The 17,427-nt window shown below is 35.1% G+C and overlaps 3 protein-coding genes across 3 annotated transcripts; 1 reads left to right on the forward strand and 2 right to left on the reverse strand.

The window, feature by feature from the left end:
* The first annotated feature begins 41 nt into the window (after nucleotides 1–41).
* Nucleotides 42–2,067, forward strand: ldbr (lariat debranching enzyme). Its single transcript, XM_066292440.1, has 5 exons — nucleotides 42–380; nucleotides 472–623; nucleotides 680–920; nucleotides 994–1,323; nucleotides 1,380–2,067. The coding sequence occupies exons 1-5, from the start codon at nucleotides 184–186 to the stop codon at nucleotides 1,993–1,995; spliced, it is 1,536 nt and encodes a 511-aa protein (XP_066148537.1). The 5' UTR covers nucleotides 42–183; the 3' UTR covers nucleotides 1,996–2,067.
* A 234-nt stretch (nucleotides 2,068–2,301) lies between these two features.
* Usp10 (ubiquitin specific protease 10) lies at nucleotides 2,302–9,099 on the reverse strand. The gene is made up of 10 exons (XM_066292437.1): nucleotides 8,914–9,099; nucleotides 6,099–6,249; nucleotides 5,028–6,038; nucleotides 4,425–4,626; nucleotides 4,114–4,363; nucleotides 3,811–3,885; nucleotides 3,586–3,750; nucleotides 3,297–3,525; nucleotides 3,081–3,244; nucleotides 2,302–2,995 (listed from the first exon to the last, which is right to left on the reverse strand). The coding sequence occupies exons 1-10, from the start codon at nucleotides 8,929–8,931 to the stop codon at nucleotides 2,906–2,908; spliced, it is 2,355 nt and encodes a 784-aa protein (XP_066148534.1). The 5' UTR covers nucleotides 8,932–9,099; the 3' UTR covers nucleotides 2,302–2,905.
* Nucleotides 9,100–10,055: 956 nt separating this feature from the next.
* LOC136344740 (putative peptidyl-prolyl cis-trans isomerase dodo) lies at nucleotides 10,056–11,810 on the reverse strand. The gene is made up of 3 exons (XM_066292470.1): nucleotides 11,661–11,810; nucleotides 11,092–11,295; nucleotides 10,056–11,039 (listed from the first exon to the last, which is right to left on the reverse strand). Exons 1-3 carry the CDS (start codon nucleotides 11,713–11,715, stop codon nucleotides 10,819–10,821), a joined length of 480 nt encoding a protein of 159 aa, XP_066148567.1. The 5' UTR covers nucleotides 11,716–11,810; the 3' UTR covers nucleotides 10,056–10,818.
* Between the last annotated feature and the right edge of the window lie 5,617 nt (nucleotides 11,811–17,427).

A 17,427-nucleotide genomic window follows, 5' to 3' on the forward strand; every position in this document is an offset into this window, starting at 1 on the left:
AACGACGACTTGTAACACCTTTCAAATGTTGACAATCCTAACCTCAATTCTAAGTTTTATAAACAAAACGTTTCTCTAATACTACAGAAAGAGTGAACAAAGGAGCACGTTTGTTGTGCTTTGCTGTTTACTACCCAAAAAAAAGTCCTGGTGTTTTTGGACTAAATCTTACATATATTCGCCATGAAAATAGCGGTAGGGGGCTGTGCCCATGGAGAACTAGACAAAATATATTCAACAATTAAAGAAGTGGAAGAAAGAGACAATATTACGATCGATCTGTTAATTTGCTGTGGAGATTTTCAGTCTTCCAGGAACAATGAAGACCTTACTTGCATGGCTGTTCCACCCAAGTATCGTCACATATGTTCTTTTTACAAGTAAGTATTTATTATAACTCACTTAATAAGTCTGATTTTCTTTTCAAAAACTTTAATTGAAATATTTAAACACTGCACTTTTTTGTTCCAGATATTTTAGTGGTGAGAAAAAAGCTCCAATTTTAACTATTTTCATTGGAGGTAATCACGAGGCTTCCAATTACTTGCAAGAGTTACCTTATGGAGGTTGGGTAGCTCCTAAAATTTATTACTTGGGTTATGCTGGAATTATCAACATTGCAGGTAGAAATTAGATAGTTTCTCACTGTAAATATCTTTAAATCATGGAATTATTTTAGGAATAAGAATAGGTGGAATATCAGGAATATATAAAGCACGTGATTTCTTTACAGGGAGGTTTGAAAAACCTCCTTATGATGAAAATGCTAAGAGAAGTGTTTATCACATAAGAAACCTTGAAGTGTTTCGTTTGAAGCAGGTCTCACAGCCACTGGATATATTTTTGTCCCATGACTGGCCCACTGAAGTTTATCATTATGGAAATGTTGAAGATTTATTAAAAAGAAAGCCATATTTTAAGTACGTGTTTACCTCTGTTTTTACATTTTTAGTTGTGTTGCATATTGTCTATATTCATACTTATTTGCTTCAGAGATGAAATTGACACAAATCAACTGGGCAGTAAACCTTGTGGAGAGCTTTTAACAAAACTTAAACCAACATTTTGGTTTTCTGCTCATTTACACTGCAAGTTTTGTGCCTTGGTACCACACCCGGATGGCTCAACGACTAAATTCTTAGCATTAGACAAATGTTTGCCTAGAAGGAAGTTTTTGCAGATTGTTGACATTCCTCATGATGCCAACCAAAAAATACAGATTGATTACGATTTAGAATGGTTGAGCATCCTGTTTTTGACTAACCATTTGTTGAGTGTCAGAAATATAAACACTTATATGCCAGGACCTGGTGGAAATGAAAGGTAGTAGTGCATTTTTGTTTATAGTATATTTTTATTTAGCTTTAAAATTTTGATAGATATAGTTTTACACCTACTGAAGAGGAGAAATCTTTTGTGGCGAGTAAAATTGGTAACAACCTGCAAATACCAAAAAACTTTAGACCTACAGCTGTAGCCTTCCAACCTGGAGTTGCTCCAAAAAAGAATAAACAACCAAATGCAAAGCTGAATCCTCAAACTGCAGAATTGTGCGAATTGTTGAGCATTGACGACCCAATTTGCTTAATATCGGAGATGAATGGCGAAAAAATGAGTCTTGACACAAGTTTTTATGAGAATTCAACATTTATTTGCGATTCAGATGAGTCAAATATGGAAAATGACGCAGATGACAACTCTGAAGTCAAGAAAGTGACTCCTATGAAATTGCCATTACCAAAGACAATTGGAAATGAACCAGGAGACACCAATTGTTATGATAACTTGTCTAAAATAAAAGAGTCATTGGATCAGTCACACACAGAAGTAATTCCTGTAGTGTCCCCTAAAAGGACGTTAGAGCATGTAGAAGAAATTCTTGACTCAAATAGTTCTGAATCCAATTTAAATTTAGTTCAAAATGCTGATATATTGACAGTTAAAAAGTTTAAAAGGCGGAATGCCGACATTTATAAATCGGAAGAAAATAGCTGATTGTAGTTCATTGTATAACAAAAGTGAACATTCAATTTTCTTGTAAATAAAGTTTCGTTGTTACGTTAAAAAGATTTCGCATTAATTATACAAGGACCCTTAATAAGCCTCTAAACTATAAAGTAGTTCATAAGCCTGTTCTGAATTGAAGAGATTTTAAATTACGTAAAATGTGGTCTTGAATATAAAACATTATCAATCACTTTAAAATGGATCTTCGTCCTTTCACTCCTCCATTAAAGCTCTAACTTTTAATTAAAAGGATCAAGGTGAATTTCTTATAAACATCGAGGAAAAAACACGAAATTGTCATTTCTTAATATAGTACTGTATTAAAATAACCTATTTACATAGTTAGAAATACATTATTTGCTCATACCTAAATATCTTTATACAGGGGGCGTATCCGTGCACACTTACCTACTTAATAATGGCCTAATGCGCATTACTCTGTACATACATATAGTTAAAAACAACAGAATTATTATATATAAATGTATTTAATAAAATATAATAATAAACTGCTCACAAAAGTAGTAGAAACAGCACAGCTTTCACTACTTTTTTAAAAATTCCTATTTTGAAAACACCTTGGGCTATTTTGATGAATAAAAAAATCCTGAACGTTTATATTTTTTTAAACTCTATATAAAATATAAACGATAAACAATGAGTTGAAAATTCTGGTACACAATATAGTATTTTTGTTTACCCCATATGGCATTGAGGATAATTTGTTTTTCAAGGTGAATGTTCATCAATGACTAGAAGAAACTAGCTTTAAGCATTTTTTTCATGAAAATTTAAGTCCTAAATAGGAGCTCTTAAAAATTACTAAAAATGTGTCGTTTCGACTATTGCTGTGAGCAGTTTAGTAATTAACAATCTATAGGCCAATTTGCAAAACCAATTATCTACTCCTAATTGTATCACTACGACGATAAAATAAAAGATAGGGCACTCTCGTTCCCTGAGGTTTCAGTACGTGTTCTTCCTGAACCTGAAACAATAAGATTGTTTTACAACATGTTCTAAGTGAAATTTAAAACTAAATGAGAGAAATATCTAAGCTTTGTCACACTTACCGGTTTGACAGAGGCATCGTCATACCTCAACCAACTGCTGTAACCTACGTGAAAAGCATCCGTGACATAATGCCCCTTAGACGCTTCTTTGCCGTCATGATAAACTATCGCGAATAACTTGTATTGTTTTTCCTTTGCATTGGTTGTTTTCAAGGACAACAATTCTGAAAAATACTTATTAATATTCAATAACGTAGGCAAAGGGTCAAGACTTACTCCCATCTATTTTCAAATCAATTGGAAACTCGAGAGCTTTCACAATCTTCGTACATCCGTCCATTTTAAAATCAAAGCACTTAAGGTGCAATATCAGTACCACCGGCAACTCGTCTAGCATAACCTGCTGCCAGGCCTCAACTTCCTCGTTCGTTTTAGAAGAAGTAAGCCCTTCCAGCTGATTTTTGGTAGTCAACGCATCTAGCGCTTCCCGCACAGTCTTAACTTTCTGCAATGCAAGAAACAGATTAATAAAAAAATTACATTTTTTGGCAGTTTTTAAACTTGCCTCAATATTTAAAGGTAAAGTGAGAAAAGGTTGGGTGTTTTCAGTAATGAACCCACCCATCCTATTTATTCTCGATTTAAGGGAGCCACCGAATATATCTGTGATGGGCGTTCGCTCAAATTCTGTTTTTCTCAATACAGATCCTTTGTTTTTGTTTCCCATTACCTGGAAAATTACCAAAATATGTTATTTCTACCTTCATCTGAAGAAAATAAAAGTAAATACCTGCCACGATTCATCATCTTCTTCTGTGCAGTTTTGTGTAGGACTCTGCTCAGAAGATTCAACCAGTTTTTTTAACTGAAAAAATAGAAAAATAATGTTAATGATTGATTGAAACTAACATCAAATCGACACACTCGCAGAACATCAGTAACTCTCGCAGATATTTTTGTCGATAAAACAGATTTTTAATAATATCTTCGTATCACATCGTTTAACTTTAATTATATATAAAATACAAATACAAAGAACCTACGAGATGATACCAAAAAAAACTGAAACCTTGAAGTAATTAGTGTTAGTTACCTCTAGCATTTCATCACTCAAATGATTCAGCAAACATCCTAAAAATTCTTCAGCGTCTTCTTGCCGGCCTTCCATAAGATCAGTTTGTAACCCGTGTAGAATTTTGTAAATCCACGTAGGTTCAAAAGGTATATCTGTATTAATCAAAGCGCCTTGATCTTTCTTTTGGTCCTTTTTACCTCCCTCCGACCTACGATTGTTGACCCGCATATTTGCAGGCAGGTGCTTGTATTCTTTCACGAATTTGCACCTAATTTTTTTTTTAATTGATTACTAAGAGAATAAATATAAAATAAAGTGAATTAACATACATTCCGTCTATAACTGGAGTAGGTTTTCTCTTTGCATTTGACGTTATATTATCTGCCAAGCCGCTCAGCAAATTATACATAGGGGGACACGCAATAAGTGCTTGAAGGATTGAATTTATATAGCAGTAGTTGCTTTGGTTTATCAACCCTCTAGGTTGGACACTTATAGTTCTGCCATCCACAGCATAATTTGTAAGGAACTCTGGAAATAATTAAATATGCCATTGAAGACTTTTCAGTTAACATTGATACATTCTTTTTATTATAAGCAACAAAAAAGTATTAGTAAATACACAACGGGGCTCACATTTAATAAACATCAAAATATCTACGATTAATTTGAAAAGAAAACATTGAAATGCGTTGGATTAAGACTCCTTATGGGTATTGCTTTAAGGTTTAAGCTAAAGACATTCTTTATAAGGATCTATATTGTAGATTACCAAAAATATTTTAGGTTGATAGACAGAGTTCGATTATGAGCATGTTCACTAATTTTGGAACTACCTTGTATTCAATAATACCATACATGCTGATATCTAGTTTTTTGAGAGATTTATGCACTTACGCTTTTAATAAAATATGAATTAAGTACACACTCACCTCCCATTCTGTAGCAATCTGGATCAACAAAGTGACTTCTTTTTGGATTTTTAATTGGACAACTTGCATTACTACTAGATCCTTTATTCACAGTCCCATTAAAAGCAGACTTTGTAACTCCATTTACTTGGGGAGTGCTTTTAGTTCCTTTTGATTCAAATAAACTTGCCCAAGACTTCTTTCCTCCCCATGCCGTCTCCTGTGGTGGGGTTTTGTCAGTTTCTACAGCAGCTGGCACTTGTGCTGGTGCGGTGACTTCATTGTTCTTCTCAGCTATATTACTTACAATCTTCGGGGTTTCAAGTATAACACTACTTTGTTTCACCAAAGGTGTGGTAATTTGATGCTCAATGCGTGGTTTTTGTTGATTTTTAGGAGTAAAGGCAGGAGTGTCTGCGGACAATGGGGACGCTGGGGCTTTTTTGGAGGGAATATTTTCACCGTGTGCGCTGGCACTGACCACAGGGATATTGGCATCATTCACTTGTGACAGTGTATTCAAAGGTACTGCCCCAATTTGGGTCTCCACCACTGAATTTTCCTCATAGACTTGAGGGCTTTCTGGATAGAAAGTATCAACAACTGTAGGAGGATGAGACACAAATATAGGTTGTGCTGGGGGGACTCCATAATACGAGGTTTTTGCTGGATAAGTATGGGGGAGATACACGGGGGAATATTTAGCAGAAACTATTTCTGGCTGTAGAGGAAAATGCCCATAGTTGGGAGATGTTTGGACTGGAACATTGGGAATGGTTACTACTGCAGGGGGAGGAGAGGAATAATACTGAGGAATTGGGGTAAAGTACTGGTTGTCTATAGGAGGATTCACTGGACTATTGTAGTTGCCAGAAGAGACAAGGTTATTTGAAATATGAGGCTCTGCCTTAACTTTTAAAGCTAATCCATTTTCCGGATTTACTATTGCAACTGGGGTCTGATGGGATATCACAAAGTTCTGCGCATAGTTTTGAGTAGAACCAACGGAAGGGTGAATTAGTTTTGTGACTCCTGAAAATAATTTAAAGAATTACTGCAACTCCTGAGACAATATAAAACCACTTAATTTACCTTCAGCTTGACTCTCAATTATATTATTGGTGTTACCATCACCAATATACCAAGGAAATTTCACATCGGGCTGTGGACGTTGTAAAGATGTGAGTACTCTGCTTCTTTCACATTCATCTACATCACTAAGATCTAGGAACTCCAAACCAACCTGGTAAATTATTAATCAGTTAGTATCAAATAATTTTTAGGATTTGATATGAATAATAACATTGCACTTTGAATTTAGCTTTACATGTTGTGCCCTCAACCCTTTCAATGTGGCATGTGTTCCATGGAATCATGTGTTTTGTGCGGCAATTTTCATTTCGTGCTGATTATATCGAAATCAACTTTAATAATACGTATAGAGAACAAACAATACATAAAAAATATCGTATTTGACGGGATACCACAGTTAACGTCTAAAAAGGTCGCGCGTATTTATTCCCTTCCCATAGTGAAAAGTCAGAGTTCCATGAGTTAAGTTTAATACTTTTATTGCAAGAAATGCATAGTTCGCATTGACTCACACTTGTTCATGGAATATATTTTTGGGGATAATTGGATAAAACAACTGTTTAACCTGTTTTCGTTTTGCAAACACGTGCTGTAAGCTACAATGGCTCATAAAAGGTACGAAAGCTAATTGGTTTGTTTCTGGGGAAAAATTCGACTATCCGAAATAAAATAAAAAAATGAAGAAAAGTACCTTTTTACTTCAAAATATTTGCGATTCGGTAATTTGATTGCAAAAATTAATAAATATAAGAAACAAAAAAGTTAGGGTAACATTTACATAGGAGACTCCCTGTAACTGCCACCGGTAACTGAAATTTGACATTATTAACATAAAATTTTCCAAATCTAGCTTATTGAAGTATACTGAATTTCATAATTTAGGTGCAAACCATTTTAAAAATATTTTGAAAAAACACCTTCAAAGTCTCCTTTTTAAGAGATTTTAACCCCTTTAAGAAGCAATTTTCGGGGTATGTTTATAAGAACTTTTTTTTATTATCTTAATCTCTAGAATCACCCCCCACAATATGTCGACAATTATTTTCGGACACTCTGTATAAATAGTGCTACATCATTTACAGGTTGTTGAAAATAATATATATTTTTTGCTACTGGAGTGTATACGTATTACACATAGCAAATACGAAGATTTTATTAATATTAAGACTGGACGGCCTTTAAGGAATTCGCACGTGGTCTTTCTACCAAGCCGAACCAGCACATTGGCTAACTCTCCTGCCATATATTCAAACAGAGCGATATTTAATAAATTTGATAAATTTAGATATTTGATCAAAATTTTGGTCTTTTATTTTCACTAGTGAAGCTGCTAGAAGTTAAAATAGTGGTTTGAACCTGTTAATTCTAACATGAATAGGAGTCAATGTAAATTAAAAGTGAGGTTATATTAAAGGGATTGAAAAAAGCGCGCGAAATTTTCCATTTAAATCGCCAATCTCGAGAGATTCTTAAGGCACATGTTTTGAGGAACTTTGGTGATACCCTGTTAAAAGATATTTTTGTTTTCATAAATTCACCAGTGACTTTACGCTTGTTGCGCCCCTTATGTAGGGTTGACCAGTATAATATTAAACGCCACTGTAAGCGAAAATGCATTAGAAACGCTTTTAGGTACCTTAATTTCAATCTAGGTATAAATACGTAGATAAAGCAATTAATTATTCCAGAATTGATGTAACGGAATCAAATGATTATCAATTGTACTTATGTCTAAATAAGTATAGTACATAATTACCTCTATTTACAAATCCAGCATACATATGTAAATGGAGGTTATATAAATTTAGATAATATCCAGGTCAATGATTTCAAAATAGTACTAGTAATTACTAATAAAAATAATAATAATAATAATAATGCAAATGGCAGGGAGGTTTTTACTAGCTGCTTTGAAATGATCCCCACAGAAGGGGGTAACCAGAGACACTTGGGGAGCAAGTGGGTATTTGACTTTCTGGTACACTTGTCTTTTGGCCTGCCTATTAGTTATATGAACATTACTAGCATCATAAAGCTTTGAAATCTGTTCAACCCAAGAGGGCACTAAATCAATTGCAAATTGCCTGACCTTGCCTTGCAATAGGTCTAGGTCTGTCCTATCAATTGAAGGGAAATTCAGGTAGAACAGGCAATTGTGAGTTATTTACTTTACCCCCATTAATGGTAATAAATCTTAATTTACTTAATAAATGTCAAAAAGTTTAGTATTCTCAATAGTTAAAACACATTTTGGGACCCATAATTTACTTAAAATTCACAAAACAACAATGAAATCAACAATATTTAGCTCAGTCAATGAGCCTATCCTAGAATATACTTCCTTAGACCTTCATCCAAACAATAGAAGCACATGGCAATTAGGCTATTTTTACCTGGGGGCTTAAAGATCCAGCTTCACACTTTTGATTGCATTTAGAAGGTGATTGAAGAGAACAATTGAAATATGTGCATAACTCAAGTCAATGTGTGCATGTACTGTAATGCTACTGCTATTCATATTTTGTTTCTATATGGCAATAAAGAACAATAAACATTAAAGAATAGTCATTTTTATGGGACCATGAGGCCTATGAGAAGTCTCCATGAGGGAAACATAAAATTAGTATTTCTGACTTGTTTGCACTGATTTTAAGTATTGAATCACAATAAATTACAAGAGCTTCTAAACAATAATGTGAACAATTCATTATATAAGACCATAAAACATACTAAAAATAACATAAATGTTGGGTACAGTATGGGCATTAAGGAAGCGTTTTAGGGGGGCAATAAAGGCACATGTTCAGACACTTACCATATCTGCGATATCCATTGCACGACTTTACTATGAACTGGATATTAAACACGATCAATTTGCATTATACTGCAAAAGGTTTTAAACAAACTAACATTTTTAACAAACTTTGAGCAGGGTTAAGTTTTCAGCAGTTTTCACGTTTCACTTCGTTGATCGCCTTTTTCAAAATGTCATGCCGAGCCGTTACTGTCAACGAAGAAACCTCGTAGGTCCAATTAAACTACTAAAGCGGGGGAATGAGGGTCGTGAAGTGACACAGTAAATAACAGTTAACTAGTCGCGTCACGGTTATCTTTTAACTGTTATCGGCGCTAGTGTCGAACCCTTAGCCCTGAGGTGTTCTGTAATTGTAAAATATTTGGACTATGTAAATTTCATTGTGGTTGTAAATTAAATACTGGGCGAGTCTGAAATTATGGATCAACTCTGTAGTACGTTGCAAGGCAATCCTTGGGAAATATAGGAATATAGTAGGAAAATTCTATTTGAAAAGTTGACGGAGTTATTAAGAAGAATGGAAACAATAGATTTGGCAACGTGTTATTGAAATTTATAGGTTTTCAAAATATTGTGTTCCTGTTTCAACGTACAAACGCGCAAGTCTCAAAATATTTGAAAGGAACTAGGATACTTATACTTATTGTTTAATCGTCAAAAAAAATCGTTGCCAAGTACTATTTTAAAACGCGTAGAACGAAAAATCTTATATTACAAATTGAATGTTTAAGGTGAATGTAAATTTTCAATTGCTTCCAATAGCACATAATCAGAAGTACCGAGTGCTACATTTTCATGTTTAATAGTCTGAAGAAAATTAGAAAATAAAGAAGTTAACTCTTTACTTTAACACCCTAATAACTCCAAACAATTTTTTAAATAGAAGTTTTTTTTTATATTTCCTGTACTCCTCAAGGATCGCCCTGCGAGGTACTAAAGAGTTGACTCACTATTTAAAACTTACTTTGAATATGTTAAATTTGTTACTTAAGCCAAATGTGGACGCCTTAAAACAAAGAAGTAGACTGTTGCTACAGAACTTCTGAAAAGAAAGGCGAAGTGGTCTTAAGCAATTTTATTTCGTTGGAGAGGGAGTTAAAATAAAAATAAGACTAGTTAATGTTTTACAAAAAAAAAACAGGTAAAATAGCGAATTTTATTTGGAATGTTTGGTACAAACTACTCCAATGAATTGTTACCGAAAGTGGGTTAGTTTGCCGTCTCAAGTATGACGTAATAGTTTAAATTATCGACCACGAAAATTCGACTTAACCTGGTACTAGTTTACTCGAGGAAAAACTTTGATGCCGTTCTGTCGCATGGGTATGTCAAAATGACACCAAACATTCAAGTTTTACGGAATATCCCAGAGAACAGTACTCCAAATAAACGATGTAAAGAAATAAAGGAGGAAGATTGTTTTTTTATTTATACAAATGCTGCTAAGAATTATGATGTAGGAGCCCAGGAACGGGATCAGTTAATGACTAACTGTTGCAAATTTTTTACATTAGCTTCATTCAAATAACTAAATAAAACAGTTCAATACACTATAAGGGCTTCTTATGAAAAAATGCCATAAATTATCCCTATACAATGTACAATTTTCTTGGCAGCAATTGGTAAAAATTATATAGCTTGAACTATATAGAAATTCCTTATAAAAAATAGAATTACCTGACCTACTACAAACCAGAACAGGACATTGAGTATGAACTTATTTAGCTAAGAAACCTGTAAATTAACTGCTGGTATGTATAACATGCTACAAATGTAAATAGCCCATATTACTGTCCATGAACCACTGAAATAAACCTGAAGGAAGAAATTAGTTTGAATCAATTATTAATCAAAACATCTTTCCTACAGGTGAAAACCTCAAACAACAATGATGACAAATGAAACTTAAACAGTGCGCAAAATAATATGCACTCCTGAATCTGTAAAAACTGGGTCAGATAATTCTCCAACTTTCAAACTGAAAGCTGCTTCTTCAAAGGGTTTCTGCATAGCTCCTTTTCCAAATGGCCCTAAGTCTCCTCCTCTTTTAGCTGAAGAACAATCAGAATATTTTGAGGCTAATTCGGCAAAGGAAGCTCTGCCTTGGGCAATTTGTTCACGATATGCTGAAATAATTTCAAACTCAAACTAACTCTAATATACAAAAAAATTTCTTACATTTTACAAGGTCCAAGGCCTCTTCCTTTGAACGAGCGATATTTTGTTCTCTCCATGATGAGGGACGCCTTGAATCTTTATGCTTAACCAATAAATGTGAGCATTGAACTTGATCAGGGCCTGAAGACTGGACGGGCTCGGCTGGTTTGTCTGGGGCATCCCATTGGGACTCTTTTGTGTAGATGTTCAAGTAGTAATGTTGGCCTGTAATAAAAATATATGATTGAGTAACAGAACAGAACTGAATAAGGTTAACTTCATTTAAGGAAAAATGTAAATGTGAAATAATGTTTTATGTTTTTGGAAGAATCACGTTTCTACTATAGCATGTTATCGAGTAGTATTCAGATCTAGTTTTATACGTTTGTCCTAAACTCGTCTTGTAAATGTAGAGATGCCGCATACCGCCCAAATTCATTTTGAAAATTTGTAGTGTAAACAGGATAATTTTAGAGCTAGTAAAGCATTGACTTTCCAAGCAGTTGTGGGTTATATAAAGGTTTACGTATAGGGCATTAAATAATGAGCATTGCTGAGACAAATAAATGAATAATTTGTGAAATATTTACCGGTAGAACGGCTCAAACGCTTTTCCCATCCGGCAGGCAAAGGTTCGTCCGCCATTTTACATTGACAACAAAAACACAACACCCCAGGCAACTTCAACTAACCTAGGGATGGGGCCAATCGTGAGTATCGGTTCAGTATCGACTATCTTCGATTAATAAACCCAATGAAATTTGATTTTGCCAAGTACTACAATTCAAAAATGTAATATCATAATTATTCTAACAACACATTTGCTGAAAAAAGTAACAAAAACGCTTTTCAACAGTGAACTGGAAAATCCTATCGAATTATTTACATTATTTGTCGATTCGACTCCTGATTGTTATTTTCGTTTTGCTTATCGGGCAAAATCGTAATAATCAATACTCCTCGGAACTGTTCGTAATTAGTGAATTTTCATTGGCGACTCACTGACATACTTAAGAAGAAAATTTCAAATTGACCAATGGAACACCAATATCTTTGACATTCCACGTGGATATTTGACAGTCGAGGTGATGAGTGGGGTTCAATCAGCTGAGCGGTGACAGCGCTGACAGTGACAGTTCAGTTACTACTTAGATTTGATGGATGTAGGATGCAGTCCCTGTATACGTAAACACAATCATTTCCGATGTTTTCTGCCGTGCTTCGTCCTTACGCCGGAAATAATGCTTAAAAAGGAGTGAATATTAATGTATTTTTAGAACAACTGTGGTTATTGATTTCGCGGGGTTGGTTTAACGTGCGGTAAGTGCTTCTTATCGCCTGTGCCAGAAGGGCACTCAGGAAAATAGTGGTTCATCTACAGGTAAGATTAGTTCATTAACCATCATCTGTGAGTATCAGAAGAATTTTCGATGCTTATATTGAGGGGTTTTGAAACGTAATAATGTAGGAGACTTGAAAGTAGGTCATAGTGCCTTGCTCAAATTCAATCAAAATTCACTTATAAACTGGGTTATAAATTTGCCTGAAATTACCTTACTCTCGCGTACACTGGCAGCAAATATCAGGCGTTCAAGGTATCAGAACCGTGCCCATAAAATTTTCCGATACTAAGGGCCAAATTACTAAAGTGACGGTAACTGTTAACAGCAGGATATTTCTCATAGAAACATTGGAAATCGAAATAAAGGTAGGTATTGGTTAGATTCACAGTTTGCATAAAGAGAAGCCAAGAAATTAAGCAATTTTTTCGAAAAACATTTCTTATCTTTTCAAACTAAAAAAAACCTAAAACATTAGATTTTATAGTTGTCAGGAATGACCACTGTTAGTACACATCATTAGTTCTGTTGGAGTAGGTACCCTGTTGAGGGGTTTTGCTGAGTTTTGTTTATATTTACAAAAATATAGGACTGTTAGAGGAAGGTGTTTATTTGATATGGATCACTTGCCTGAGAGTGCTTGAGACGGTGCTTCCTAAGTGTTGCCCGTCAGGTTCTTACCTGTCGTATTTACTGTCACATGTCTTCATTTTCCACTCCTGTGAGTACTCGTCCTGTTTGCTCTAAAACGTTTGGCGTGACGACATTTCACTCAGTCCGGGGAAGAATCCAAATGTTTGGATATGGGATGATTGTACAGAGACTCTTAAAATGACTGGAATCTCATTTAACCAGGATCTCTTAGGGAAGTACTTGCTCAGTATCTGAGTCATGGGGACAATATTTTTAAGTCTACAATCGAAGCCCATACTGGTGATTCTAAACACCTAAAACAACTTCTTGACTGTAAAGTTCTTATAGCGTACGTAACAAAAATAAAAGAATTTCAAACACTTCTGGGCTGTAATAAATAAAGTGAGTCACCAGTTATGGCGAAAGTCGAACCTAGCCGTGAACCTCTTGAACATTCTCCTGTTGCCATTAAGAGATTAATCATATCAATCAGAAATTTCAATGCTCGTTTTATGCATTAAACTTGCAACTGCTGCAGGCGTTACGCGGAACGATTATGTATATCGGATAAATTTCATGTCCAGTTCAGTGCTCATCTTTATTACTCATATTACGTAGAGGGTGTCCCATTTAAGGGAGCCACTGGATTTTTTTCTTTAAATTAAAATACATGGTCTGTAGCAGCGTTTTCGAGTTATCCAATTATCTATAAAAATAACCTTTAAACTTCAATTTTTCAAATGTTTAGGATCCTAGCGATTTAAATACACAAGTGCGTAAATATCTCGGCGCTGGGTGCCTGTTGATTTAAATTTGAAGCCGGAACCATAACGATGCCCTTCACAACCTTGGGTTATAATATACCATTTTCCACTGTTTGCGCATTTCCTATCGGCAAATAATGCAAATATTTAGCCTTACCGTTTAAAGTGAAATGACCTTATGGTTAACCTCAACATAATTATTAATAAGGTGTTTACGCTTAGTCCATTAAACTAATACATTTCGTTTGAAAATATGGGTGAAAGTACGGCAAAAAGGGTTGCAACGAGGGTTTCACACCCGAGCTCATCACGCACTCACCCACAAACAAGGTTTATGGAGCCACTTTTTGTGGGGTAATGCGAAGAAAACGCCTTTTCGTTTAGATTTTTTTGTTCATCTAAAATTCAGTAGAGAATGTACTGCTACCAAATGAAGTCCTATGTTGTATCATTTTTTATTAGAAGTTTTTTCCTCGTGCTAACAAAAGAGTTCATTAAAATAACTGCCGCTGCTGCTACTGCCTTTCATGTTCAGAATCCATAACGCCGCTGTAGGTAGGTACATAATTTTAATTGAATAATAATTATTCATTTCATCAACACCCAGATTATTATTTGTGGTCTATTTCAGATAGGTGTTATAATACAGTAAAGATGGTACCTCAGGTACTAACCAATTTTTTTTAGCTTTTAGATCAATTTATCGTTTTAGCAGAACTGAAAAAATGCGGGTTATTTGAAATTGCCCATGCAACCGAGTATAAAAGCATTAATCGCCCTTTGCAGGAATATTTGCCAATCCTCCATGGACCCAACATCCCCCTTTATACTGTAATCATTCAGCACCCAACAAAACTGAGAAGGGTCTGTTAGACTCAGCATTATTACAGGGATTACAGATAACTGGCACCCCCAAAGGACAGGACACGTGACCATTATAGGGAGTGAAGCATTTTTCCGTTGTCCCTTCTTTCTTCTTTCATTTCACGTCGAATTATAACTCAATTTAGCTCTGCCCAACTGTCTCGTTATCGTCGTTGAATTGGACTTGAAATTGGAGAAAAATGGACTGTTGCTTTGATTAAATTTCGGTTTTGAGTTTGAGAAAGTTAAAAATTAATTCGCACTTTGGGAGGTAAAAGCATTTCTGTCTCGCCTTCAGGCAAAGTTCAAGTAATATCATCTCGAGAATTCGAGAAAGATTAATAAAATAGGAACCACGGGAGGAAAGTGAAATAAAAATACGGATAGAAAAGAGATATACTGCACTTTCCACGGCACGGAGAGGCTCTATAAACGGAGATGCAGTTTCGCGCAGAGGCGTAGATTTAGAGTCCGGACTAAGAGCATTTTTAGTGTTTCTACAGCAAAATTAATAGCTTTAAATAGTATCATATTACATAAACGCCCGAGATTTGCTCCTTCGAGCCCCATGGAGAGTAACTGAGGTTTCAGTCCTCGGATGCTTCTTGTAAAGGTTTCTGAATTTATATGAAAATATGCATACCTCTCTTCTACCGCTATGGTTAGCTGCATTTGGACTCTAGTGGAAGATGAAGGACCCGACGTCTTCATAAATAAACATGGGATAAATTGGGGTAAAAGGAAAGGGATGGGCAAGTGCAATAGAAATTGTTCGGTAGTTAAACTGATGCCGTAAAGAACACAGAAAGTGTAGCTTAGAGGTGCACATAAATTAAAACGTCCAAAGTTGGAGCTGGGGAGATTGAAAAATGGGCTTAATTCATTTAAAGGAGGTATATAGACAAGTAATAAATTTGAATACTCTATTATTTTATTGGAAAGTATGCAATGTGGGCATAAATTTCAATTTTCACTGTCACGCTTAACTGCAATTCATCGGTTTTGTTTGGATTATTTAATACTATGTTTGGGTGTATATGCTATATGCAATTAAAAGGAACTGAAATTTAATTTTATGTTCAATTTAACTGGAAAATAACGGATCGTAACCCATCTATTCCCCAACGTGATTTAAAATCCTGTTACAAATCCATGAATTTTACAGTAGGGCGCAAGTTGCCGGTTTTGTTACTGCAATTCTATCATTACGTGCATTAGACAATTTTCCCTAATCGACACCAGAACATTTGACTTTGGTGCATAATTATGAGCGTAGCCAGAATTTTTTTAAGGGGGCCCAATCATTGCGTTCAGCGGAAGACGAGCGGCAGATAGAGCACTTGTGGTTGCAGCGCCTCTCCAAGATTGTTTTAGTACGACAAGTAGACGCAGATTTTTGGTCTGTTGATTGTTATAGCAGATAATAAAAGCAAATGAATAACATTCGTTCTTTTTTTTTTATTTACACCACTTTTCGCGACGAAAAAAAGTTCAGTTTCGCTCCTCCTCTGCATCCTAAATGACCAAAAAATTTAAATTAACCGGTTTTTGCGTATGCATGGTTGCCTATGTCAAGCGAGCTTCAAGGTAAAGTAGCGCATATGGTCGCATTTATTTGGGCGCATTCTGGAGTTTAACCAGCTGTCCATCTTCGTTAGAACATACAAAAGCTGTCTAGATGCGCTGAATTCCTTTGTGTAAATTCTTGTAGTTTCCCATAAATCCTCCAAACTAGTTTGCGTCAATCGACCCCTTGAAAATCCTCTAAGTACCCATTTATAATACTTCCTCCGTAAAGTCTAGATGCCCACCAGGGTACCATAGGAGGAAATTTCGGTTCCGCAGCACAAAATCTTAATTGCTATGCACCAACTTAGCAATCATTAAAATTGTTCAGAGATATTCATGGTCAAAAGATCAAAGTTTCTTATGTTAGATTTTAACGGTATGTTCCCACATACATATGGATTAAATATTACGCCATTCCATTATGTGGCCTACATAGCCTAATTATTATTTATGATATTAACAACAATTGACGAGGTTAGCGAACCTGCAAAATTTTGTATTATGTGCGTCTGGACTATGAAAATTATTTCTGATTGCTCAGGCGTGACTTTAATTCGAACAACAATCTCCGCAATTTGCGGATAAATTTTCAGTGGTTAATTGAATTTTTCCCGATTTCACGTATAATTTCCGAAACTATTCGCTATTCCGATGGTAGCTTAAAAGAAAATTGAGTTTCTATACTTCTCAAAAGGAAAATCGTTGGGAACTTTGTAGGAAAATCCTTTGTTGAAACTTCCGGGGAAAAGTGCATATTACGAATAAGTTTTGCCCATCCGCTTTCGTCAAAAGAGCTTGGTTTGTATATATGAGAACAGATGTTACGCAATTGGCATTATTACGAAATTACTACGGCAATTACATAAAGCAAATTTTCAACTTTTGCAGAGGCAGCGGGAATGAATTTAAATTGATATTGATTACCTTAAATAATTATATTATAGTTGATATGGGGAATCCACGTGAAAGTTTTGTGTGTTTTAGCACTCTAAATCTTTTCTTGTGATTCCACATTCGAAATTTAGTTCATTGAACCCATCTCAGAACTCATTTAGTGCAGAAGATTAACGCAGCTATGTTTAGTTTAGCATAATTGTAATAGAAATAGGCATGTTTGCTCAAAAAAATCGTAGGTGTGTTAATGAGCGATACATCTCGGAAAAGATGTGATCATGTGTAGGTACTTT

Source organism: Euwallacea fornicatus, chromosome 17, assembly GCF_040115645.1.
Source record: "Euwallacea fornicatus isolate EFF26 chromosome 17, ASM4011564v1, whole genome shotgun sequence".
In the NCBI taxonomy this organism is placed as follows: Eukaryota; Metazoa; Arthropoda; class Insecta; order Coleoptera; family Curculionidae; genus Euwallacea; species Euwallacea fornicatus.

What these genes read in the sequence shown, in the direction of transcription:
- ldbr (XM_066292440.1), top strand. Translation starts at nt 184, where the DNA reads ATGAAAATAGCGGTAGGGGGCTGTGCCCATGGAGAACTAGACAAAATA. An exon ending in CACATATGTTCTTTTTACAA is followed by an intron (nt 381 to 471) that starts GTAAGTATTTAT and finishes TTTTTGTTCCAG; the next exon opens with ATATTTTAGTGGTGAGAAAA. An exon ending in AAAAGAAAGCCATATTTTAA is followed by an intron (nt 921 to 993) that starts GTACGTGTTTAC and finishes TATTTGCTTCAG; the next exon opens with AGATGAAATTGACACAAATC.
- Usp10 (XM_066292437.1), bottom strand. An exon ending in AGATTGCTACAGAATGGGAG is followed by an intron (nt 4,627 to 5,027) that starts GTGAGTGTGTAC and finishes AATTATTTCCAG; the next exon opens with AGTTCCTTACAAATTATGCT. An exon ending in AAGATGATGAATCGTGGCAG is followed by an intron (nt 3,751 to 3,810) that starts GTATTTACTTTT and finishes GTAATTTTCCAG; the next exon opens with GTAATGGGAAACAAAAACAA.
- LOC136344740 (XM_066292470.1), bottom strand. Translation starts at nt 11,715, where the DNA reads ATGGCGGACGAACCTTTGCCTGCCGGATGGGAAAAGCGTTTGAGCCGT. An exon ending in GCGTTTGAGCCGTTCTACCG is followed by an intron (nt 11,296 to 11,660) that starts GTAAATATTTCA and finishes TTTTTATTACAG; the next exon opens with GCCAACATTACTACTTGAAC. An exon ending in GGCCTTGGACCTTGTAAAAT is followed by an intron (nt 11,040 to 11,091) that starts GTAAGAAATTTT and finishes AAATTATTTCAG; the next exon opens with CATATCGTGAACAAATTGCC.